This window comes from Pelecanus crispus, chromosome 6, assembly GCF_030463565.1.
Source record: "Pelecanus crispus isolate bPelCri1 chromosome 6, bPelCri1.pri, whole genome shotgun sequence".
NCBI lineage: Eukaryota > Metazoa > Chordata > Aves > Pelecaniformes > Pelecanidae > Pelecanus > Pelecanus crispus.
The window spans coordinates 61,978,418-62,006,028 of record NC_134648.1 but is presented as its reverse complement, the minus strand read 5'-3'; the positions used below and the strand labels follow the sequence as shown (position 1 = coordinate 62,006,028).

Genomic DNA, 27,611 nt, shown 5'->3' with positions numbered 1-27,611 from the left:
TTGTTGGTGAAATGCCTATCTCACATGATGGAATACAGAGACAAATAGGTGGTAACTTTTAAACTCCATCTCAACAAGCCATAATCGTGGCAAGCTGAGAAACACAAGTGGTACAAACACAACCTAACACTCATAGGTTCAACACTTAAATTACAATTAACACAAATCTCTATTACCTTTGCATTTGAGAAATTCACCAGGCACAGTAACAGGCACATATCTTCAACTTTCCTTTTCCAAGTAGGAAAACCCCCAGGAAAAGGAAATAAACTGTATTTCATATTCGTAAGAAAGCTAGCATGTTACCCACAACATTTTTTTCCCCCATCAAAATTATGCCACCCATCATCCCCTTTTCCTATTGCACATTCTCTTTGTGAAGAACAACATTTACAGTACAAGGCTGAAATCAACATTGCATATTGTAAGTCAGCAGTTGAAGGTGTACCATGTAGACAGTAACTGAAACAAGACCCCATTAATTAGATCAGAGAAATAATGCAGACATAGTCATGCATCATAATCGCAGGTTGGTCTTTAAACACCCAAAGAGTTTCATCCTGTTTAGAATTCAAGACTTTCTAGGTAACAGATGCACTCACCCTGTGCTGAAGAGTGTACAAAAAGGGCAACGTCCAGATGGTCACACACTGGAATCTCCCTAGAGAAAGCTGGAAACGGAAGAGGCTTGTACGTAACTTGGAGCGTCATCGTTAAGAAAGAATACCAGCAAGAGACTTCAGTTGTGCACTGCAAAGAATTACTAAGCAGAGGAAAAAAAGGTTCCATTGAAGAAACTCTGTTCAAAGTAATGCAAATACTCTGGGACCCCCTTGCAACAACGGTACACCACAGGAGTTAGCTGGGATTCAAGAGTATATGTGGGTGCAGACTGTTGCCCCATGGGTCACTTTAAACAGACAGTCCCTAGAAAACTTTGGATATCTGGGTCAGGAACATACAGAAAAAAGGATAAAGGGCATTTCAACGATGAGAGAAAAAGATAAATAATTTAAAGTGTTGAGTAAAGCACCAGGTATCTTTTCCTTTCAATTTAGAGAATATACAGTGGCCTTGTTTTCACAAAATGCTACATACTCCTTGCTGGAAAGCAGAGGAAACCGATTTCTATGTACACAGTAAGAACTCTACAGAGATGGCCCGCGAGTTCTGCGGAGAAAGGGGTGTTACAGTCAAGGCTTCAGGTATTCCACAGCAGGCGGTGTCTACATTTGTGTAGCAAGATCCTGGATTTCACAGTACGCAAGGCTGGCAAACTGGAAATTCTCTGGCAGCTTCATGTAGTTTTAAAAAATAAGTGCAGTAGGCCTCCATTTTATTAACTGTGATAAAAAGCATATATGCAAAAATATTTTTATATCGATAGCACATTACTGCATTATAAAAGCTGCCCAAGTGAAGCTGAAGATTCTGGCAGCTGGTGCTTTTGGCACTTGGGAGATGTGGAAAGCAGCATAGAGATCTGTGAAATACAGCAGTGACTGATGTTTCTGCTACAGTGATCGGCATTAATATAGTTAGCAGTGTTCATATTTAAACTTCTCTATGAAGTTTCTGAGTCAATATCCCACTAAGAGGAGATATTCAGATCTCTTAAAGCTACTAGTTTAGGCTGTGTGCAGACTCAGGAAGACTTCCCTATTAGTTTACACTTTTCGCATGTTTCAACGTCCTCTTTCAATCACAAAGGCTGGAAACTCTTTTTTCCTCCTCTTTTAAAGAGCCTGGATTTAGAAGCGCAATTCTGTCACAGGAGTTGGAAACTGTAGTCACAAATCTGCAGAATATGCTGGGCCCTGCTTATACTAGAAGTCTCCTCCAAGTCCCAGATTGAAACAGGATATAAACTGTTTTGAGATGGCCAAACGGTTTCATTTAAGTTCGCAAGACATGCATTAGCAATGGGAGGAGAGTCCTTTGGACATTTCCACTTGGGAATCCTGTTTTCAGTAAAATTCTGTGATGCACAAACACAAAAGCTCAGCTGCCTACATTCACAATTATTAAAATGACACGAGTTGAGCGAACCTTCTCCCTAAAGCGTTAAGTGATGGGTTTGCTTATGCAGCCTGCATAAAACTGCAAGTGCCATATAATTATATCTAGAGATATAGATGAGGGTATATCTATAGATATTTATCTCTTGTGCAGAATGTCCTCCTTCCGTGCTAGAAATTAAATGCTAGCACATGCCTCCATATTTGAGCTTGCACCTGGTGACAGCTATGTACCATAAAGGGAGTACAGTACCTGGACAATGGAAGGCAAGAAAAGGAAGACAAGTTGCTGCTGACGGTTGCGATGGTCAGCAGCAGGCAGTATTCTAGCAGGTGCCTGGAAAACCCATGAAGACCACTTAGCATGCATTGTGTATTCATAAATACTTCTTGCAGGCACTGTGTGTGAAGGCACAGCCAAAAAAGACAACGGCAAAGACAAGCTGAAATACAAAGGCATGAATTCAACTGCACCTTAGACAAAAATTGTGACTATGCCTCAAAAAGCAGAAAACTGATACAACCTGACATTAAAGGCTGAGATGCAATGTTTTCCTTTAAGCCCACAAAGGCTAAGAACACAGTGGTGCAAGTCCGCTCTGCTTAAGCGGTTCTTGGATTTTAAAGAGCACCACAGTCAGGCTACGTCTCTAGACTTGCTTGTCACAGGCTATTAAATAGAAGCAGATGAACACAGCAGGTTGCTATCAGCATGTTTCAGGGCTAGCAAATGCTTTCCACTACAGTTCAGGCTGTTGTAAAAAAGAAGCCCGTGCATTCCCTGTTAGGATGTTTGTCTGCTATGAAAAGCTGTCATGAGCATATACATTCACAGCCCCACAGAGTTCTCAGATGGGTTCGTTTCAAGTGATGCCACCTTACAACCACAGGCATTAGAGGAAAAATGTCGCCTGCCTTCACAGTGGCCATGGAGACTGTCTAGTCCAAGCTCCATAGGAGCACTGAGCATAACGTTTTGGCACCTGAATAAGATGAATTCCGCCATGGCCAAGTCATACAAGCTCCAGAAGCCAAAGAAATGGGCTTTGGCTTCTATTTTGTACATGGCAAGGTACCTAAGGGCTCTGAAGACAAGGCTAAACATTATGCCTGAAGTCCAATTAAACTACCATTTCAGATATCAGAATCAATCTGAATAAAAAGCTATGGTTTATAAGCAGCACAGCACATCTAAGGCACATGTATGCATGCAAGCCACCATCACTGTATTAAGACTGCTGATTTGTCCTTAAGAAGCAATGGCTGCTAGTACAGAACAAACATACAGGCTTTTTTCAGCACTAATCCTCCTCCCCAATACTGAAAATACTATATACTGCTGACAGCATAATGTGCAACATATATAGCTTGATTGGAACGCATGGGGCAGAACTTTAAAAAATGTACAGGATTCCGTTTAGAACTCCAAAGTTCAACAAATGCCCTATTTTAGGGTGAAAACAATTATAAATCTGATAATGATGCACAGCATCCATGAGTGATTTTTCCTTAATTTTGAAATAGTGTCATTAACTACGACATATATTGCAGGTTTACATTTCTAAAGAGAAATAACAGAATTGAATAGTTTTTTTTTCCTATCACAAGTGATAACCAGTGTTTGATATCTTCTATTTTTCTTCCAAGAAATATCAGTCTATCAACAGTTTTAAAATAAAATGTTTTCTGTAACAATAGAACTTTAAATAAAAATATGGTTTCAATTCAGATACTTTTGAGAAGACATGGATACTTTTCCAAGATCTTCTGACAAAGTAATTCTTAAAACAGAGACCAGATGAGGCCTTAAAAAGACAATATAGTATATTTCAGACAAGATTGCACCTCAGTTTTTCAAATAATATCATAATTGCAACATTACTTCATCATTTCTTCTTTTAACATGCTGACAATTTCCAGCTAGCCCACGTGTGAAGATTTTTTTTTTTGTATTCTAGCTTAAAGAAATAGAAGTCAGTAATTTATTCAGCACATACTGTATATGTCTTTTCAACTCCAATTGACTAGATCATTAATAAGTTAAAAAAAAAAAAAAAATCCTCTCTGACCATAATCATTATCCTCATGAGGGATAAGTGATTCTTCAGAGCTTAAGTGTTGCTAGTTCTATTAAAAAATATACCATGGTATGATTTCTTAATGTGTTGCCACTTTCGCAATTGGACCCTATGCAGTTATGCCTTCAAACTCTTCCGTCTGTTCCACAAGGTGGTTCTGTGAGCTTTAGGACCTCTGACTGAAGACAAACTGATATAAAACCCCCAAACGGAGTTGTCTTCTGTTTAATCCGCCTCCCCCATTGTATGTCAGGGGTCTGGTAGATCCGATGTATCCACTATGACTTTAATAAAAATAGTATCATCTTTAATATACGTTCCATTCTCTAGAACAGTTTGAGCCACAAAGACTGGGCAGCCAGATGCAATGTTCATTTCTCCAGTTGGCTTCTTGAAACTGCTGCTGTTTGGATCTGGCTTGAAAGCATCTCCTAAGTGGCGTCGAGACGGTCCCTGATCCATTAGCATGAGAGTCACTTTCTGTTTAAATGGCCAAGGAAGCAACGCATCATATTCTCCACGCATTATGACAAAAAACAGTGACAAGTGCGTCCCCTTTCCCATACCATCTCCATTAAGGTAAACTCTGGCACACATCTTGTAGCCAAAGTATCCAGTATAAAAGGGTTGGCTGTACAAGGACAGAGTCTTCCCCATGACTGCCTCTTGCTTCCGACGTTTATAATCGCGAATTTTCCAAATTAATACTCCGTTGTAGCTGGCAGTTTCTAAAACCTGGAATCGGAGGTCCATGTCAGCCAGCCGAATATCATGAACGCTCAGCATCTGATCATGTCTGCTCAGCTGTGTCTCTAGCAGGCCTGTTAGAAAGGATGAGGGTGAGAAAAGTGTTTTTTTTCTAAAGACTGTAAAAGTCAATTGCCAGTGCTGCTATTGTATATGAAAACATTTTCCTCCCCAAGAAGCAAAGTGCATTTGGTCACCGATGAAGCCACTTCCACAGACAGTAGTTTGCCAGCCAGTATCTAGGTTAACTGGGATTTTTACAAACATGGGTGTTAACCACACATGCAAAAGAAATCAAATATTCAAATCATCTAACATAAATTTTGTCTGGTCACTAAGCAATAGAACTACAGAGGCTTCCATTTTTTGAGAGGAGACTTGGTAGCATTATCTGTAGATTGCTGCAAGCAGTGAAGACCTCGGAAGTGGTCACACATCCTACATAATCCCTCTGAAATTCAGAAGCACCACTGATCACTCAAAATATTCTTCTCAGACACTACTTGTCTCAGAAGTGTAGTGCTGTTACCTTGTCTAAAGTTCATCATAAAAGAATAGAAAAGTCAAGCTTAGCTCTGCATTATATGGTCACTTACTTAGTTTGGAGGGAGGGCTGTTTTTAATGGCCCCTTTCCCTCACATGAAAATGTTTCTCTTTGCACACTGGCAAAATTGGTCAACGTAAAATACTGAGAAGCAGATGAATTCACAAGGCAGGTTTGTTTTATATAGATCTATTTAAACATTAAGTTCTTTCTCCCAATCATTTAAACATTTACATATGATCTACACTATCTTGCTAAACTCCAGTTTTCACTTTATTCAGCAAGCACAACAACCTTATTCTCAAGCAGATCTCACAGTTTTCTTTGGATCAAATATTCCTCTGTAACAGATATCAGGACAGGTGGTTTCAGGTGGATAACATAGTGTTGATCCATTCAAGGGGGAGAAGAGTAGTAAAAGAAGACTTGTCAATATACCAAGACTATATTTAAAGAAGCTGCTGAAAGCTATTAGCTGTCAAAGATCAGTTGAGAAACTATTTATAATGAATTAACATTGTAATCAAGACAAGGGTCAAGAAAACAAAATGAAAGACAAGGAACAGCGTGGAAGCAATGCCACATCAAAGGGATTACGCAGTTTCCAATTCAAAAATCAGAACCAGCATTATTGATGCTTCCACATAAAAATCACAATGGAAGTGCCATTCAAAGGAGACAATTTTTCTCTTGACAGCGCTGCTGACTACTTTAGTCCATTGTGCTTACACTTACTTGTATTTCGAGCTCCTTGCCCTGCAGTTTTATCAACACTTTCCAGCTCAGTCACTCTGTTCTGGAGGGATTCTACACTGCTCTTCATGCTGTCAGCCTCCTCCCAGTTCTGTCGGAAGGGACGGATTTCTTTGTCCAGTTCTTTCAGTTTCTCTGCTTGACTGTCTATCACTCGCTTTATAAAACAGCAAGTTATGAGTTAAAATAAAAGACATAATTTATGCAAATTAAACAAGGATTATGTATCAATAAGATGCATTTCCAATATAAACAAGTTTCACTTATGTCAAATATTTTAATAACACAAACCTTGAAAATTTAGAGGAATAGCCCAAGTATTTATAAAACACTTATAAAAAATCTTCAGTGCTGCATAGGTATTAATATTAGAGCACTATCAGAACTATCAACACAATTATTTAAAAAAAAAAAAAAGAAATTGTTAGTGCACTCTTGTCTAAACATTTTTTTTAAAACCTTTCAATGCAAGAACAACATCCTGAATGTCTCTATATTGATATTTGGGCTGATACTTGTTGGGTTTTGTGTCAGAGTACTTAAGCAACAAACTAGGGGCACAACAACAACAACTTACCATGGTGTGAATCAAGTGGCTGCTCATGTGCATGTATTTAGCATTGGGTAACAGCAAAATAACTTACCCCTCCAGAAAAACATCAGTACTCTTGCACACACGGAGCAGGAGTACGTGTATGTGCAGATACAGTGGCATTATCAAGCTCCAAGTTCACATAAATGAGTTATCAAAGCCTAGGTTATTATGTGTCCACAACCACAGCAGAAGCCCTCAAAGAGTGTACGCAAATCTACCATTTCTGACCCCTTAAACACTTTTAAAATTCCCACCCTTACTTCCTAAATTGAATAAACCATGCATCCTTGAAGGTGCTTGCTGGTTGAGTCTTTTTAAGAAAACAAAGGAAAAAAAAAAACCAAAACGCGTTGAGTTTTGGAAAGGCATGAAATATAATACTCAAGAAAAAAAAATACATAGAAAGGCTGGTATTCTCCAGAAGAGGGACATTGCAAGCACCTCAGTATATTACAGATATAAAGGAGAACATATTTCCCAGTCTATCTCAAATCCGATGCAAGGAATACATAGCACATTACGTTATCACAGCTAATTTGGACTAGCAGGAATTTTAGCCAGAACCCTATAATCAGTTGTGAAGTTCAAATGATAACACAAATATTTGAGACAAGAAACTACTTTTCCTACCACCTACAGTTAAATTCCAAATCTAACTTTACAGTTTATTATCATATAGTGCCAACATGTGTAAAAATGATTTTTCACTTCTTAAAAAAAAAAGTAGCAGTTGAGTACAAAACAAGAAAATAAAGCCATTTTGCATTTGCCTTCTGGTTAGCCATGTGGATTCAATGTTCCCCACTGATGGGGAAAACCCTTCTGCCTCATGCAACCTTCATTTCCCCTTTTAGGCATTTGCTTTTAATCATGTGGTTTCAGTTATACTGAAAGTCTGTAACAATTAATTAAAGGCTGTCAATTTGATAAGCCAGCTAGCAAAGTCATGTTTAGGAGTGTTTTATTTTGTTGTGTCTCAAAACCACTGAATAATCTAACATATGTCAAGATTAACTATTTATTTCTATGTTGGTGTTTTAAAACAAGCTTATATATCTCACTTGCAAAATTATGACTTTGTGAAGGAAAGTTGTGTACCGAATCATAAATGCAGGGCACGGTCCCATTAAATACATTAAGCAACTTGCCTGGATGTACTAATCATCAGCTACCAACACAGTCACACCCTTTCACTTGGACTGACGGTAATCAGAAAATAAAATAGGGAAGGGTTGTTAGCTATACATATAAAAGGAAACACACCATGGGATGGCCTGAATGAATGTTTTAAGAGCAGAGCCACAAGATTTGGCCATTAGTTCACAGTTAACATGCAAAAGTAAACTCAAGGTGTGCCCAAGTCTAACCTTTTTCCTCTACTCACACAAAACATGAACCCTCCAAGGAAAGAACAATTACATGGTCGTGGGTTTGTACAGTGCCTCATATAGAGATGTTCTAATTTCCAGTTGGGACCTCTTGGCACTAACACAGTATCAAACAAAATGAATAAATACATTTTTAAATGAATTGGGAAAGTGGTAAAGATGCAGAAGAATTGTAAGTTATTCTTCTTTTGGGAGAAGTTTATCAAAAGTTGTTACTAGGGTCCAACTTCTTTCCATCAACCTGTTTGCAACCTTCTACCTTTGTACAAGCACAACCAATTCTGGTTTTTACCTGCTTCTACTACACGTCGGCAAAGGTGCAGTATTTAATCCCCTGTACGTCTTCATGAGAGCTCAAGAGAGATAGAATAATCAGAAATAGACTTGTACTCCGTTTTTAAAAAGCAGTGCGATCTCTATCTTTTTACCCTACAGGGAGTCAACCTCCCTCATGCTGGGAGGTACTGATGTACTAAATCTGAATTTAATGCAGCAGTGGAGAATTTCACTCTCTCTAATTATTCCATTAGAAAGCACACAGATGTCTCACACTGTACTCATAAATTTTCAAGTAGGTATCAATTTTCTGTATGCACTTTTTATTCCAGCAGCTGACCTCTCCAGATCATTAATCCAGAGTTATACGCCTGGCAAAATACTGAGGGCTCTTCTTGATATTAATTTTTTGTCTAGGTTTTGTTTGGTATTTCTGATAAACAATTTCCAGAATTTCAGCACTACTATTACTAAAAGAATTTAGAAAATGTCATGATGAACTGAAGAAAGCTATATTCACAGTTGTCTCTCTTTCAGATGCTCCTAATGGACCTTTCCATTGCAACTGGTACAGCAAAACCAAAAAGCTAAAGAACACACTAGAAAAGGAACCAGATACTACTTGACTGGGAAAACAAATCATACATCCTCCTCCTTTGAAGGAACGTACTACCAATCAAATAATTTTAATAATTTCAATAAGGTCATTGTTTCTTTTGTCTTAAGTACCTCATGTCCACACTCAGCTTAAGACTTGGCTTACTAATATGCTTCCATATACTCATAAGAAAGACTGGATACTGGATGTGGAAGTTCCTTTCCACAAGACAGCAGTTGAAAAGGTATCACATACTCTCTTGGCAAAAACTCTTTCCCTAGAGACCAGTATATAGAAAATTAATATTATATATTATATAGAAAATTAATCTGAATCAAAACATCTCAAGGTTGAGGTTCCTGCCAGTGCCCAGACAACTTTGATGCATTTACAATAGTTGCATTAAATGCTTTGCAGTGCAGATGATGCCAGTTGTGCTCAGTAAAACAGCTGTTCCCAAGCCAAAGGAGGTCACATAACTACTAATACTGAAACTGTACTAGAAATTACTAGCATATGACTCGGGGGACTAAGCAAACAATGCCTGTCCAGACCTCAATTTGCTAGCTCTACACTGGAAATATCTGTGGCTCTTGTATAGCCACGGCTGCTCAGTGCAACCCAGAAAAAGAATGGCTCACAACAGACAACTAATTCCTTCAACTCCTAGTACACAACAGAAGGAGGCTAATCATGTTGTCCAGGGAAAAACAAATTGAGGTGTGTTTCCAGGATGCCCTTAACAACCTGACTGAACCAGGAAGTTCCAGCACATGGAAGGAAACAGGTTGAAATAGGTATAAAACACAATTTGGCTTAAAATAACTGAACTAAAATAGCTGGCAAGTGTGTGTGTGTGTGTGTGTGTGTGTGTGTGTGTGTTGGCGGGGGTGGGAGGAAGGAATAAAGAGCAAAACACATCTTCCCCAGTACTTATTACCACCAAAAAGCTACCTGTTGGAATCTGCCAACCATATTGTTTTGTGTTTTGGTTTTTTTTCCTAAACATAAACCATTTGAAAATTGCTTTTGCTAACACTTACAGCTTGAGGAAATCAAAGATATTGCAATCTGTCATCAAGACAATAATGAAAAACTCTGCTCTACATTTTTTCCATTTCCCCTCTCATCACTGGTTATTGAGACAGCATGTGTAAAAACCCCAGGCTTACAAATTAACTTACCTCCTGGTAGATTCAATCAGCAATATCAATACATACAAGGATTAGCTTCCCAGTGTCAGAATGCAATATTGTAAGCATGCGGCCATATCCCAGACTATGATCAGACCAAATAACAATGACTAAGGCAGGCTAAGCTGGTTACTACGTGGGCAAGAACATGGAAAGAAATAAGTGCGATAAGGAGAAATGTTGCTGTTGCCGAACTTAAAGGTTTCCTTATAAACCAACACTGAGGGTTTCAAGGCTCTGAGCTCTTGAATGCGCTACCCTTTGAATTTTAGCCATGCTCTAGTTTGGATACTTATATCTTTCTTGAGTATAAACATTTGCAATTTAATATGTGAAGCGAATAGTAAGTGAAAAAGATAATTTTATTTACATTCCTTTAAGTTGGATGCTAAAGCAAGTATCTGATATTCTAGCAGTAGACATACTAAAATAATGCATAAATGATACCTTCACAATAGCTTGCTAAGTATCTCCTGGGGTTTCCCTAATTGTGGTCAGTATCACGCAAGCTAATGCAAATTCCCAGCATCCACATTCCAAGTCAGCTCTGAATGCAAAGCAAAGAATTACAAGCTTGGGCTAAGCACCATGGTTGTGCATCCAGAGGATTTCTAGTTTGACGCTGGCTTGCGGCCAGGCTATTCAGACCACAGAATAAGAAACTCAGACCTACTGGCAAAGGAATAATTAGATACATTTTCCTCAGAAGGAAGACAACAGAAACGTGGATTTTAAAGTGTATTCAAATGCATTGTACTACGTTTGGATTAATTCCACACCAGACTGATCTCACTCATGATTAATATTTTTTAAAGTACCAGCAAGTAGAAAAGAAAGAGACATTATACGTATGGCAGTTTTAAGGTGGTAATCTTGTCCACCAGCTTGGCAGTAGTTCCTCAAGCAGTTATTTTTTGCAGAGAAGAAAAAATAATTAGGATTATTCTTCAGATAAGGTTTGTAATTTTGTTTTCAATCTTCTCCCTTTTTAAACAGGGCATTTTGTTTTAACATAGGCTAGGCAACTGCAGTGCTGTAGTGAAGTCTCTTACTCCAACAAACACAATAAACCAGCTACTGACCAGAAGAGGAAAAAAAAAAAACAAAACAAAACAACACCAAACCAAAAAACAAACCAGAATATCTTTGTAGTAAGGTAAACTCTGTAAACTCTCTCCCACCCCTTTTTTAATTAGAACACCTCACTTCACAAGTGTAAAGGCACAGAACAGAAGCTACTACCATTTCTGCTTTAATGGGGAGATTCTAAATTTCTTACCTGTAAATGAAGTATTTTAGATTCATTATTCCGCAGCATTTCCTTCTGTCTTTCAATTTCTATTTCAAAGCTACAAATCTGATTATGTAAAGTTTGTATACTCTTGTTCTTTTCCAAACTTTCATTCTGGAGCATGGCCACCTGGAAAAAATTCTACAATTACTCCTGCCAAAGTTTATTTAAAATACCTATAACTTTGTTAGTTTTAAACTATCTTACACACATAAAAGGGATGAGATCCTAGTAAAATCTCTCTCCATGTCTTGCAAATAAATAAATAAACCCCAACCTTCTGATAGCTACTTTTGCACTTCCACAACATGGTATTGGCACAACTTTGGCTAATGAAAGTGCAAGATGGGATACACAAACAGCAAAAGAACTTGTGTCTAAGCATCATCTTTTCTTTATTCAGTTTGTTCTTTAATGGCTTGGTTTCCTGGTTTCCACTAACTGACTTGGGAGTTGCTTGGAGTTCAGAAGAAACAACCTATTTAGCTCTACATCAGTGTTAAGAACTCGAGCCCTGCACAGAAGGGATACCAGAGAAAAGCTGAGCAGCTGAGAAGCTAGTCGGGAAAGGGAAATATTAATCTTCCCCACCTAGTCCAATCTATCCTGATCTATAGCAAATTTAACAAAAAACATCATCTGCGTGGGATTGGCTTGGCTTCACAGAATGTGATGGTGATGAAAACTCCTGAAATGAGTGAATGCAGAAGGGATCCATGCATTTGAAGGAAAATCCAATGGTGCCTACTAGTAGAAAAGACTGAAGAGATACAAGGCTATGGATTATATTCTCTCTCTGCACTGACATTTTATTAATTCATTAGTGACTCATTCTGACTTTAAAACATGAGCCTTGTTAGAGGAATATCATCTATTATCTTTTGGGGATGAAAGTAACACAGTAAATATTCTTTGTCACACTATTTCATGCTCTGTTCATTAATTTGGTTTGGGGAAGGGGGTTGCTTTGTGGTGGTGGGTTGCTTTTTTTTATTTTTTTTTTTAAAAAAAAAAAAAAAATCTCATTTTTCCCCAGGCAAGATTATTCAGCGGCAAAAACATAGAAAACAAACACTTGACACAAAATGACATTTGGACACGCCCTGACTAGCTCCACAGATAGATCTTTATATGGATAAGAAGCAGCACCATTTTTGACCCACAAAAATCTTTTGATAAACATTCCACATTAAGACCAATTACTTGGATGCTTCATGTTCCCCAAAAAATCTACACCACTACCCCCAGTACAGATGCTGGTTTGAGGTCAAGCCATTTTTACCTCTGATATGGGTACCACTGTAGAATTCCACCACTTTAACTGCCCTCCAATCAGACAGTCAAATAACTTAACGTGTCACTGCATTCCTACGCTCAAGAAGCTAGTCTCTTTAAAAAGGTAAAGACAAAGGACTGCCAAAATCCACAGGCATTCAGCAGGTTCATCAGACAGGGGCCAAAAATATGTAGAGAAACCATACTATATATGCGTATCTACTTTTCAATATAGCATAACAACTGTGCATATACACACATATGTTAGTTCCATGTTTCATGTATGAAAAACTGGCAGAAGAGGCTCAACAGAAATGAGACAAAGCTAATTTTGCCAGTGCAGAGAGAGAAGCAATCTCGAGGCTGAAGGAATGCATACCTAGGTATTACAGAAAATTTTCAAGAACAAGTTTAAATTTAAACTAGTACCCCTGCCTCCTATGTGTTTCAGATCTGCTGGGTAGCCACTTCAATTTTTTTGCATCGTCCTTTTCCTTAATGAATCAGAGTTCTTTAGTTAATTGTGATCTTTACATTCCCCTTCTCTCATTGTTTCCTCCCCAGGCCTCCCAATCATAAGACAGTTACACTCTGTGTCACTAGCATTACATTTCCATTTTTGTACAAGTTATAAAACGTAGGCCTGTCTTGTACTGAGATTTTCCACGCAGTTCTACAGAACAAAAGAAAAACAGAATTATGTCCTGCAGCCCTTAATCATACAGAACTGTCATTGCTAAGTCAGTAATTGTAGTTTGGTGGCAATTTGTGAATAAGAAATCTTTAACACTAAATATAGTTTCCTAATTGCATCTGGCATAAGTCTTTGGAACTTGAGTTAAAAAACAGGGTAAAGGAAACACAGCATCTATTTATTTACAAACTGCATCAATCAGCTTCCTTTACTTCCTTGTCATATTTGAAATATTTCTAGGATAAAGCATGCTTTTATTCAGCAGTTTTTCAAATTAAGCTATTGCTTATTATTGTTTACTAAAAAAGAATGGAAGAAACCCTCTTACGTGACAAAGAACTGGATTAAAACAGACAGATCCCATATTTAAGTCACATATTAAAAAAGAAAAATGAGTTTATAGCAGATTTCTTTAAGAATGTGACAAAGTCACAAAGTCATGTTCAAGTCATTATTTCCAACATCACAAAACCCGTGGGAGTTCAGTCTGCAAGTCTGTCCCATCACAGAGTGAACAAAACACCAAATTTTAATTCGCCCCACGAAGTTTTGATTCAAGATTTTACATCTGACCTTCTCTTACTACACTTTGCCAACAGCACCATTCAAATACCAAACTCATAACTTAGCACAAGCTTTGCAGCTCTGAAGACTTTCAGTTTGCATACCCCAGAAGCACTGTTAAAGAACGTGGTGACTGGGAGAAGGCAACTTCTCCTTTTCCCTTCATAGATACCACAGTGAGCACCCTTAATGAAATCTTGACCCTGCAGAAACCAATGACAAGAATTCCACTGACTTCAGCAGGGCCAAGATTTCTGTGATATTCATCCGCTAAGTTAACTTTGCACTGTTGTTCTTCAGCACATCGATTAATTTTTTCTCAAAGAAGATAACAACAATGAAGTTACAAATCACTTTGTTACGCTTCTCTAGAATAAAGTCACTGACATATGCTATGTGGTTAGCTATTCTGGTAACTTGGCACGGTCTTGGGATTTCCAGTGATTCAACTCTATTATGAATAGGAAGAAGTCTACAAAGCAGGAAGTGAAAAGAAAAAAAAAAATGGACAAACAGTGATAAGCAGTTATGTCCTAAATGAAAGTTAAAACAAAAATTGAACATAAGAGTAGTAAAGTGTATATTGTCTTAGCTCTATGAGAGACAAACATAGAACTGCTGGGCAGTTTTTAAATGACAAAGCACCTCTCAGGACACTGACAAAAGGCAGAACATGATCTATTCTGGAAGTCACAGGGAACGTGGTTTTTTTTCCTAGGATGTAAAATAAATTGTATAGTTTTAATCAGACTAATGAAAAAGAGAACTAAGGATACGAATTTGTATCTGTCAAAATGGAAAAGTGTTCAGTTCCTATAATAAAAAAGAGATTCAAGTGCAAAAGCAAACTTAAGCATTGTTATTGATCAAACTAAGACTTACACATGTAGTAAAAATTGCATCTAAAAAAACTATACTGGACCTCTTCCAGGTTCAATGGTTTCCTTATGGGGCCTCAAGTTCAAAAACAAGCAGTCCAGGGACAAATGTGCTGGGTACAAAATCATATTTTGCTGTTCCTGTTAACTTCTGCTTTAAAACTGTACTTCCTGCGGCTGCAGGACCTTGCTGGAAACCCAATGCATCAGAGAGCACTGTAGGCCAAAAAGGGAATACGCTTTCTAGACAGAGTTTGCTAAACTCGAGCTAGCGGTCTGCTGTGAGATTACAGAAGTCACAAGCCACACATATCATAACTACCACTGAGCTTACACTGGAATTGTTACTCTTTCTTAACTCATTCTAGAAAAATCTGAAGGGGCTCCTGGCTCTTCTGCCTACATTTGTAGAATAGTTTAGTAATTCTGGGATTCCCCTCCCCCCCCCCCCCCCCAAAGCATTCTTTTAATGGCTATGTGAACCAGTAATCTTTTTGTCAAAAGATTTTAAGAAAACAGTGATTTGTTCCAAAGTTTTGCATTTTTAAAATCAAAGCCTTAAATTTTATTTGGAGAACAGGTGGTTAAGTCATTCAAACGATTCACAAGATCGTAGCTGATATTGATATGATTTCTAGCATCTCCCAAATCCCAAACATTCTAAAACCAGGAGTCCCAAGGAAGCATTGCAACATGAACTTCATTCTCGTCTAGCACTAAAGCAGAAATCATCATGTCCATGAGTTATAATATGTTTAATTTAATTAACCTTTGCAGGTCATCAAGTTTGGAGAGCAAGGAAAAAAAATAACCAGTTTATTACATGGTATTTCTAATAATGTTATCTCTAGAAAAATACTGAGGTAGCAAAAATACAGCTCACAGCGCTGCCACAGCTTTCTGCACCCTCCCTTTTGTAAGAAGGCAGCTCAGAGAGGAAACTTAATACCGGACTGTTTATCTATGTGAAGAAAGTGTTTTAATTAAGTTACCAATGAGGAAAATTGTATATGGAGTTGCGAAGCCAAGTTTCTCACAGCATTTTATTATAACAAAGGTACCAGATATGCTAAATGGCTTGATTGCTTTTGGAGCCTACTAGTGCTTTAGCTGTACTGTTGAACAGCTGTTAAACAGGAAAAAAAAAGCGCTTCTTCCAGTACTTTTATATGATTTAAAGAAATCAATGAAAATTAGAAGTGAGTAGAAGATATACCTTATTTTCTAGAGCATTGCTCCACTCTTTCAATAAGTTAACATGCTGCACTGCTGAGCTGGCTTCATGTGCTTTAATTTGTTGGTTTGTTCCCTGTGACAACAAAGAATTTATACATTTTAGCCAATTCCACTTCTTTTAAACCTACAAAGAAAGAGTATATCAAGACATCGAACCAACACTACATATTTTGGTTCACGGATGCATGTTGCAGAACTGTAGAGAGAAGGGAAATCTACTTGGGAATTTACAAAAGTCAGGAACACATTTAATATAGCAAGTGTTTTATACAACTGCCATATATCTCCATTCAGTGTACTTGATACGTCAGAGACAATAAAGATGAACAAGATTTACAAAATGAATTGTATTTTAGAGTCTTCTGTGTAGCTTTACACTAAATAAAGCACAATAAAACTCCTGAGTCATACAAAACCTAACATGTCCAATTCCCCAAACCGTAATTTAAAACTTCTCTTGTATTTCATGAACAGCTTCATAAGCACTAAGCTTTCCCTCCGTTGAGTATTAAAGAGAAATATTTAAGATAAATTTATCATCACTGGAAACTGCCAGCTTTATAAACTACTTTGAGAGATACTACAATGCCTAGTTTGTCATCCTAACATGTTACCATGATCGCTCTGCGATATTCAGATATGCTGCCTCTGCACAACCTATAAATGCTGTTACAAATAACCACTATATAAAAAGTTTACAGAACACACATAGATTATATACAGAGTACATAAGATGTAGACCATATTACTTTCTTTATTTGTATTGTGTTGCATTACACCTACCACAGTAAGTGTTTTGCAATGCAGAGTATATTAGCTTTGATGCTGGATATGCTGCAAAGCAACTGAAAGGGTTTCAATGATCCTCAAGTTATGTACTCTATATAAAATACTAAAAATATATATGTGGATATATGTACATATATGCACACATATACATACATAAAATGAATGGCAATACATACGACATAACAGTGGGCAGGGTTACAGCATTGATCAGTTCTACCCCTAAGAGCATTACTGTTAACACTTAAAATGATGAATGCCCATTATTTAAGAACCTGGAAATACCTGCAGGAAGTAGTTTATTGAGAAATGTTGCTGCTTACAGTTCTTGTCTCTAAGTTATCATGGGCTAACAAACGAATCACACGATCCAATAAACTCCACTTTTTCCTGTCAGCGGTTTCTGAAATTTCCTGACTAATCTCTTCATTATATAAGAATCCAAATTCCCCAAGATACATGGTAAGGGAAGCAGAATAGTAGAAGAGACTGGAATAATACAACTGAAACTAAACTCTGAGGTTTGGAATTTTTTTTTATTTTTTAAAATATTGCAGGGATTGCCAGGATTAAAATCTAAAATTTTTTTTTAAAATAAATTTCATGCTATGCTTTGATTATACACCTATGTGCACACAGACATATGAATGCACATAAAAGTACATGTTTTAAGTGTGCTAACCTATGTTTAACCTTAATAAAAATATTAAGACACACAAATGAGAGAAAATATAAACATACTTAGCTCAAGAAAATAAATACTTTCATAGAAACAACTGAAGTTACTAGTCTATTTTCTGAAGAACAAAAGTGTCTTTCCTCTTATTCTAAGTTAAAAAGTTCTTCAAATATATCATCTTCCTATTTCAACAAGATGTACCTAATAACTGAACTCCCAAACCACTGCAGGAACGTGTGGGCTTTTTATATTGTTTCTTTCTAAAATAGAAAAGCAAACATCTGCTGCATAATCACTCGGTGCAACTGGATGACTTTTTCTTAACTGAGACTAGAGAAGTCCAGAACTTTCATGTCAAAGAGTTAGGTTCTATTTGCAGACTTTCATCAATTGGGAAGTATAATTGTTATATACTGACCTGAAAAGTGCAGCCATAACGCTTAAAACTACAGGTACTTGGGGCATTAATACATTCTGACAAATGTGCATTCAACTGCAATAGGAAAAAAATGTGAGTTTTGGCAAAAGACGTTTGCATGATAATGCTCAAAACATAAAGGGCACAGGTTATCAAGTTTGTATTGCGTGCCATTTCCAGAACATACAACACACGTGTGTATATTTTCTCCAGTTTGACCCAAAGTGCAAATACTATATATACACATATGTAAACCACACGCACATGCCAATACACTGTGATACATTTAATATACAGTGAAACTTCTACTAAAGACTATGTCAATAGGCAACCCAATTAAAAAAAAAGCAAACAAAAAGAACACACTCTACAATTATTTATATGATTTCATTTGACTTTAGTGAATGACTAATCTTTTCACAACAGGTGATTTTTTTACTGGTGTTCTACGCAAGTCTTAAGATCAGTTTCACTGTAGTAAAGTACATTTTTTCTAATCCTAATTTCATGAGAAACCGATTTTGCAAAACATAACATGCAATTCTGTCTAAATTTAACAGTTAAATTACACAAAAAAGACTAAACAAGTACTGCATGAAACAGACAAAGAGTTTTAGAATAGGTACAGTTAAGTAACTTTAAAAAAATGCAGTACACAGGATTAAAACCGATTAGTAAAAATGCCTGCATTTTTCACAGATTGAGATTTATTCCAATATCCTGGATTATTATGAGCACAGACCACCTTTCATTTAAAAATAAACCAATTCACAGAAGCATATACGTATATACAGACAGCAGCCATTGCAGCACAGAGGGCAGCAGCTGGATGCAAACTGCCTAGAAGTTGGAGCAAAGGCCCCTTTTTGGAAGGGATAGTGCAACAAACACTCTCTCTTCAAAACCAGGATCTGCAGTTTGTATTTCCCACAAAGCAGACAGGAGCTAGAGTCTAGCTCCTCAGCTGGCATCACTCTTTTGGGTTTCAAAATCTCATTTGAAATTCCTACACCATAAGCCCCACATGACTCAGCTCATCCACCTCCATGGAGAGAAGTGGTGTACCAATTCCACTTTGAACATGTAGCTCTGGAACAGGACAGTCTTTAAAATCTGATACCGAGATGCAATCTGTCACTCATCTCTGATATACACCTATTATGTTCTAAACACTATCTGTAGAAATTCACAGTATAGTTTCAAAACACATGTGGTTCAGGCAAAAAAAGTCCAAATAAGAAAGAGACGTGGTATAACAGGCTTTACAAGAATGCCACATTTTCACCTTCTCAAAAGTAGAAGTCTGCCAAAGAGTTATTAATTAAACATGAAAAATAGCCTTTTATTCTACATTCACTTGTGGTACACTACAGAATTTTCTCAAACTGTTAGGCAGGCATTTTCCCATTTTCTGCATTAGAGTCATTGTCCCTAACCATGCAGCTAAGTAATACATACATTTGCACAGTTATCAGAAAAAAATTAAGCAACATACAGCAACAGATGATGCAGGGCAAGATGACTGTTTAAAGTTCTGATTCTACCAATGGTTTCAGAACCCAGTTCTGACTATATGTGTAACAACCCAGGCTTTAATGGGTCAATTCTTACTAGAACTCAGATATACCTCTTCTCAAAGTAACTGCTCAAGTCAAGATTTGAGAATATGCCCAAGTGCTCCAGAAGCAGGATCTAAACTCAGAAGTAAGCACTGATTGAATTGGCTCAGTATACATATTTTCCCTTTTCTTAGCAGCTCAATTTCTGTTAATAGGTGCAGTATCATATCTTTTATATTTCATTATCCTGGGGGAAAGGACTACCCCTGTGTTTGGCAGGTGCCTTATGTGCCTTGTGCACTATGACATGATTAATAATTTACAAGTGTAACTGAAAAATAGTACGAATCCAACTCAGGAAGTAACTATCAGTGAAAAGAGAAAAGCTTATCCTCAGATCAGAAACTTCACTTTCCTTAAGTGAGGCTTACAGAGTGCTGAAGACTTAAACAAGCTCTTCCCCATCCTTGGTAAGTTTTATTTTTAGGAAAAAATAACGCACATTGACTTTGACAGATGCTACTTATATCTGTTTATGTACAAGAACATGGATCTGTTCAAACAACAAAGGTTTTAATTTTTTTTTAATCTGATCTATATATTACTGCAAGCTTCTACACATTAAGAGAAATTTTTAGGCATTGCTGCATCTGGCTGTTGGAATGTTGTACTCATGTTACCCTGTATCTAATTCTTTAAGTGCCTGGGGTGGGGTCCCCCCAAATTTAAGAGATTTAATCATAATTTAAGTTTTTGCATGGAACGATTCTACACATTTATATGATTTTTCTAGTCTATACTAACTCTTGTCAACGTGCACTAAATTTTAATTCTCTCTTTTTATTTTGGTATAAGCTAACTACCCCAAGATGCTGCTCAACTATGCTTAACAAATGCTTCAAATGGGGGAAGGGCAGGGGGTAAACTAGTAAAAATGAAAGCAGGAAAGACATGCGCTAATCTTGGGCAAGCCAAGTGTAATAATGACACAAAACTAAGAAATTATGTCTTTTTAAATACTTTTTCAAGAAATCATTAAAAATATTTGAATGTTATCACACTTAACTGTGTGGTAGAAAAAGCTTTTCTTTAGATCTCACATTTTAATAAGGAAATGGCTTCTGGCAAAATTCTTGCGAGATCTTACTAACAAAATTATTTAATTTTTCAGTACAACACTGGGCATGACTTCTTACCTCGCTCCTCATGAGTGTTTTAACACTACATTTGTGAGGACATGAAACCATGACACATGGGCAGTCTGTATCTTCATGTTTCTACAGAGGAAAAAGCAAACAAACCACAAATCACTCTTACTTTGAAATTAAAGAGAGGACTTACCTGCAAAGAAAAGCATCCTACAATAATTCAAAAAAACACACGAGATTTTTTTCAATGTTTATCCCAATTGTGCAGAGTTACAGAACCGCAATTGCTCAAACATCAGTTTATGCTTTCGATAGATGTGTTGATATTCTGAAGCAAAAATAAGGGTTTTCTTGTGTTTTCCCATGCAGAGTAAACCTATTTACTTCCCATTTTATTATTTTTACTTAGAGCAATGAAACAATAATAGAAGTCAAGTTTTCTTCCCCAAGAATTACTCACAAAAAATGGGCACCTTTAAGAGTGAGCAGAACCACTGCAGATGTCCTTTTTAGTAAGGGTATACACAGTGCTTGGAAAAGGTCTTCAGAAACGTACATTGGCCGCTCTCACAGAATCTCTCTTTCCTATGTACAGATACTCCCCTTCCAATTCTTTTCTAATTTTGATTCCCAAACATCTGATACTCACTGTTATACACCCAAAGTTCAAAGAGATTTTGAAATTTTATTATGATGCTGGGCAGGCATTTTGATCTGAACCTAGATGATGACAGAAACTTCATAGCTGTCAAACCATATCACCACAGGGAGGGAAGAAAATCAGGCCTAAGCTAATGGAATTTACATTTCTTCTCAGTTTTTCTCAACAAAATGAAAAATCTGGAAAAAAAAAAATTTCGTTTCATGTCAAGTGACATGTCCCATTCAACTTGAAACAAACTGTTTCATTTCTGGTACTTCAGAAAAGCAAAGGAAGCAAAGGTCTAGATGTATAAGCCTGTTAGAAAAGAAGAACAAATAGCATGCCCTTTTCGCCCAGTAACGATGTCTATTTTTTGAAACAAAACCAAGACGTAAAGGAGACGCAAGCTCTGAGATGTGAACGGCCTTGGCTCAGAACTCTGTCATAAATCTGCAAATATTTGAAAACTTATACCTCCTTGCTTTTAAAAACAGATCTCAGGTATGCTGTTCTGAAGCAAGTTTATCCTGCCATCCTTCCTGTTCGCACTAGTTCACTTGGCGTAGCACACGTAGACAGTCACAGCGACAGAAAGCAAGGAAGCCGAAGTTGCTCCTTGGCCGAAGAGCTGGGACAGCCTCCCAGACGGTGGGGGCGAGGAGCTAGCTTCAGTCCCTCCCCACCAGGACACGGATACCCGACCAGGGGCTATGTTAACAGACTGACACCTCTCCCCAGAGTAACGTCTGTCGGGGTGACTGTGGTACTCTTCTGATAAGCACGGGCTCATAGAGCCATTTCTGCTTGGACTCAAGAACTGGACCTGGGCCCCCCCCTCACTCTGAACACATCTGCAATCAGGCTGGAGAAAGCCATCACACGCTACCGCGCAGCTTAGGGAGCCACTGCCCTACGAACTTCTTTAATGCTTTATCAACTACACAACTAGAAAAATGATACTCCCTTCTAACATTCGTTCCCTAATTTTTAACTCACTCTTTTCTCTAACCTACCCAGTCTGGCAGAGGCTATGACATTGACTCTTGGTTCAAGACAAAAAGGCAACATGCAACTTCTTTTCGGCTCTCTCTCCAGTTCTCCTCCTCACTCCCTGGATGCATCCCAGGGCCCATGCATTGAAACCAAGGGAAGCCTTTCCAGTGGTTTCAGGATATACCACCCTAATCCCATCCCAGTGGCAGAATCCTCTCCCTACCAACCAGCTAAATTCACACAGTCGAGCACGCAAAACATGGGTGACACCACATGCAGGGCACTTGGCACACATGAGAGGAAGGCAGGATATTAATATGGCTCCCCAGAGAAGCCAGTGCCACACTGGGAACACGCCTGGTTCCAGAGCAGTGACAAGGGAGCAAGATGACAGTCTTTCGTGTCCTCCCCAGTGGCTGTCCCAGTCAGCTCAGTGGTATTTCAGATTGCCTTGGTAGGGTCTGCCTGGGACAGCCTTTTTGTGGCCAGGGTGGTAGTGAAGAGCCTGAGCACTAACTAATGCTGTCCTTCCACATCTGTATCATACTAATACTGCCCAAGTATTGATTTTATAGGAGAAGCAATTTCAAATAGTTTTGTGGATTATCCACAGAAAAATATAATAATTCAAGAGCATTTCAGGCCACTAATTTCTGTTTTAACAATGCACCATCTTTATCTGCCAGGAGTTACAGGATGGAAAAGGTAGTTTTGTGACAAAAACATGCCAGCTTTTTAGATGATTTAAACAGAAGAAAAGAAATTAAGAAGTTAACTCACCTAGTGACAATGCAGGCAAGACAAATGCAATCTAAAAAAATGTGTACTAACATTGTTAACTAACGAGTCTGCCTCCAACAACGGGGATTTCCTACCCCACGGGTCATGGGATTCTATGAAGACATGAACCATATGTACTCCGGTAAAATTATTTTTGTTTCCATTTGCATACCTTTTTTCTCAATACGCTCTCTCTATCTCCATTTTCAGTTCAAGTCACTGAGGCCTGCTTCAGTCATTATTGCATTAGAGAAAATTTTAGGCTACAGAAGCTAGAGATGAACTCAAGCTCTGGGTGACAAAACTCAAATGAGAAGTCAAAAGGAGCCTTTCAAACGCACAGTCTCATTAAGCTTCCGATTCTCATTACCAAAGTACAATGAGGTAACATTTTATCAGGCCAGAACAAATAAAAGCATCTGCATTTCTGTAATCACTGAACTTTAAAAAAATCTAGGCCAAAAAAAAAATTTTGTTTTTGCTAATCTTCTAATTGTGGAGCTTTTTGCACCCTTAAAGCAGCATGGAAGCAAAACTGTCCTTTTTCTATGTACTGAAACATATAAGCCAATGATAACATGAGAACACGTAATGCTCCTTGGAAATGTTCTGATTTACAACTGCAGATTTGTTTAGAACTTTTAAGGACAGGTGAATAGTGGTACCAACTTTAAAACAATCAAAATAATGACATCTCAACATAAAACTACATTTTAACAAACCTCTCTGGCTCTCTGGATAAGCCAAGTCTATTACCTCTTAAAGCAACTCAGAATTCCACCACTTAATATTTTGGAGAACAATTACTTTATTTACAAACACTCTTTTCTGTACTTCAGAGTAATATGCCATTCTTGTTTCCAACATGTATGTCTAAAATAGGTTTTGCTGTGAATTAAAAATCTGATAGACTAAAACCTGTCTCAGCTTCTGAGTATCTTGAAAGCTACCACTAGTTCAAAGATTTCATAGATGTCAAATCCATCAAAATCTGATAAAAGAGAGAGCTCAAACCAAAACAGAGTTCCTCAAAACATAAGGATGATTTCAGACTCTCAAAAATTTAACTACATTGCTCCTATAAAAAGAAACTGCCTACAAGGAACCTGTGAGCATGTTGCTTAGATACGGGAATCCAGCTTGTATGACAAGACATATTTAATACTCACTGATTTTGTCTGTTAAGACACCACACGTTTCTTAATGTCACTTTTTGCCTCACAATTCCCAGCCTAAAGAAAATTGTGAGAACAGCATCCATAATCTAACTAAATACAGTTTCACCTCTGTATCAGAATGTGCAAGAATAAACACAGTGTAAACTTAATTTTCTCTGTGTATTTTCACATCTGAACCACCTTATGCTACGTAATGCACAACTATTAAAGTACCAGCCCTTGCAAGTATACACTCAAATAATTGAAAGCCAGATCTAAATCAGAACTTGGTGAGATTCTACCTACGCCTTTTTCTAAAGACATCTGAGCAATGAACGCTTCTCATCATTGAGAATTTAATTTTCATTTACGTTCTTGTGTATTGTTTGTCAGGTGAAGTCTCACATCACTCTTATTATACTAAGAAGGTCCGAAATCCGAGACTGTCAAACTATGGAAACTATGTAGAGAGAATTTTTTAAAAAGGTGTTAAAATTACAGCAAGAGAGATTCAGCATAATACAGTTCAATGTGAAATAATGCAAATGCAGTCAAGTCACAATGTGTAAAGTAGGTATGACTTTCTCAACCTCTGCTATATACTTCTAACTCACAACATGCTGCTTATCAGACAACCTACTCATATGCCAAGAACAGCAGTAACTCTGCCTAGGCCTGTCATGTACCATTGCTGGTTATGCCAAGACACAATTTGTTTTTATATTTTTTCTTCCTCTCCTCTCATAATAGATCACACAGTACCCAAGAAGGATTATATAGAAAGATGCTGTTTCTCCAGTCAACTGCTGTACTTATGCTTTTCCCGTACAACATTTGTTATGATGGTAGTTGCATTCATTATAACAATTTAAGCAAAATAAAAAAGCATAGCAAAAATTACTTTAGTATCAATATTATGCAGTGGGTCTGAATTTTTTTTTTAAATGCAGCATCTGAACATCAGAAAAAAGAAAATGTTTCCCAGTCAATGCAGTAGCTGGTGTTTTAGCAGCAAAAAAAATGTGTTTTGAAAGTCAGCCTATTTTCTTTTTTGACTTACTAAATCTGGGTGAGAGGCCAAGGCTCTACTGGCAGCTACATAGAAGCACAAGAAGAATTACTATTCCACATTAATGTATAGAATCTTGTTCTCTGTGCACAAGAAAATACTGTACCTGCAATGTAATCATTGGGACTTGGCTTTTACAGTATTTACAGGTTGTCTCCCGGTATTTACAGGTCTTCTCTACATGGTCTGGCAAATCTTTTCTCAGTATTTTTTCTTTGCAATCAGCACGAGGACACGAGAGTTCTTCAAACTGACAATCAGTTTTCAAATGCATCTGAAAGATTAGAAAAAAAAATAATAGTCAAGCCAACTAAGTTTTATGCATGTCTCCTATCCTTCGAGACATCCCATGTGAAATAACTCAGAACCATAGTAAGCCAAGTTATTTTGTGCACTATGTTGTGCAAAAGAAAACGCTAACAAATCTACTCAGGAATACATTTCTGACTTTATGCTACGTTTACGTAGACAGCAGCTTTCACTGTATTATAGATGTATGCAAGCTACTTTTATACCAAAAGCATTCTACCACAGTCCAAAATTCCACACAGGCTATTTAAACAAAAGGTAAGCATTCTTTTTCAAGATATATTATTCCACATAAACATGGATGCTGCTTTAAGTTGTTTAAGTACCTGAACTTGCTCATTCAAAGCAAGTTTAAGTAGCTACACATCTTACTGCAGACTGCTGTGTAGCCATCCCTTCTGACTGTTAAATTACTGGATTACTGCTATGTTATGCCTTCATGAAACAAAGCTACAAGTTACTTTGTACAAGTCTGGAGAAGCCAAAGGTTTAACTCCACGCATAAACCACCACTTACATGAGAGGATTAAGACTGGTAAATAAAAATAAAACACATACCAAAAAGGCATTAAAATTTCTCACATTTGTGAAGTACATATTAATATTTTTCCTAATTTTAGTTCTCCCTCCAGTTCTCATTTGCTTCATGTATTTACATTTGAGTGTCACACAATCACATGATTTTTTACTACAATTCCTTATAGCTCATTGAAAAGCTGAGTTTCAGAACAGTTTAAGTCTATTCTGACATTTATAAATCAGATTAACCACTAGTGTGAGCAAGTCAAGAAATGCACTGAGGTTTTAATTTGTAAGATTTCTTCTCATTCTTTAACTCAAAAGGAAGCTTATGACTATGTTAGATTACTTACCAGTAATTGACCCAAAGATAGTTGTTCTTTACAGCCCTTGTTTTCATTTCTACAGTATATTTGAAGGGCAAGTAGTTCTCTCCTGCAACAATTATCTTTAAATACCTGAAAAATCAAAAATAACTTCATTTTAGACATTTAAAAGCACTCAAGAACATGCAAGTTCAAATAAAGTAGAAGCCATGCAATTTGGCTACAGCAGTGTCATTTAATTCTAGCTTTATGTGCCAGAAATAAAATCCTACCATTCAATTTTCCTTGAACGTGCACATCACTGAGCTTCCTCTACTATGAAGCAGCCCAGTGAAAGAAAGCATTTGGACAGATGCTCTACTACTGTTTCACTTTTACTATAAATACAGTAAAGTGACAGGTACAAGAAAGGACTAAATTTTTTGCTATTTGCTTGCCAATAATAGGCCTGCATAAGCTAGAACTCTCTATATTGTTTGGGAAGCTGGTGTATTAGGCACAATACCGTGACATGAAAGAGAGCCAAAGCACAGTGGTTCAGAGAGGAAGAATTTCATGGAAGGCAGTTCCACAATGACTAGACAGGTTAGTTGGAACACCTACTTGCACTTCAGTGGTAACACATAATTAACAACATTTTCTAAGGTCTTAGACTGGAACAGGTTTATTATTTCATAGATAAGCAGGCTTTAACCATCTCTCCATTCCTTGACCAGCCGGGTTAGCTCAGTTGGTTAGAGCATGGTGCTAATAACGCCAAGTTCACAGGTTCAATCCCTGCTTACTGCAGTGGGGTTGGGCTCGATGATCTCTCAAGGTCCCTTCCAACCCAAAGCATTCTATGATTCTGTTCTACGATTTTCATGTTTATAAGCCTTTCCAGCATTTTTGTCTACAATAGAACTGCAAGAAGTTGGAAATAGGGAGCTCGGGGTTTGGATTTTTCACCCTTTATGGGTGACACCCCATAAAAGATAGACAACATAACTGCACTCTCAAGAACCCCCATTGCTAAGGGCAGGAACTGGGGATGAGGATTGAAGACATCACTACTACTATTTTGAAGTCCAAAACAAAGGGATAAAAACTTCTAGTT

At 37.5% G+C, this 27,611-nt stretch overlaps 1 protein-coding gene across 4 annotated transcripts in view; it reads right to left on the bottom strand.

Annotated features, from left to right (window-relative positions):
* Positions 1–3,368: 3,368 nt before the first annotated feature.
* TRAF3 (TNF receptor associated factor 3) overlaps positions 3,369–27,611 on the bottom strand; it is a 63,741-nt gene continuing 39,498 nt past the window's right edge. The window contains exons 5-12 of one of the 4 annotated variants that reach the window (XM_075712090.1): positions 26,543–26,647; positions 25,468–25,635; positions 20,768–20,848; positions 18,013–18,087; positions 16,110–16,202; positions 11,471–11,611; positions 6,124–6,298; positions 3,369–4,917 (exon numbers count right to left, since the gene is read on the bottom strand). In XM_075712090.1, the coding sequence (XP_075568205.1) occupies positions 4,346–4,917; positions 6,124–6,298; positions 11,471–11,611; positions 16,110–16,202; positions 18,013–18,087; positions 20,768–20,848; positions 25,468–25,635; positions 26,543–26,647 (1,410 nt within the window). In that variant the 3' untranslated portion in view covers positions 3,369–4,345. The remainder of the gene's footprint in view (positions 4,918–6,123; positions 6,299–11,470; positions 11,612–16,109; positions 16,203–18,012; positions 18,088–20,767; positions 20,849–25,467; positions 25,636–26,542; positions 26,648–27,611) is intronic. The other 3 variants (XM_075712092.1, XM_075712091.1, XM_075712093.1) reach the window with 3 other exon arrangements.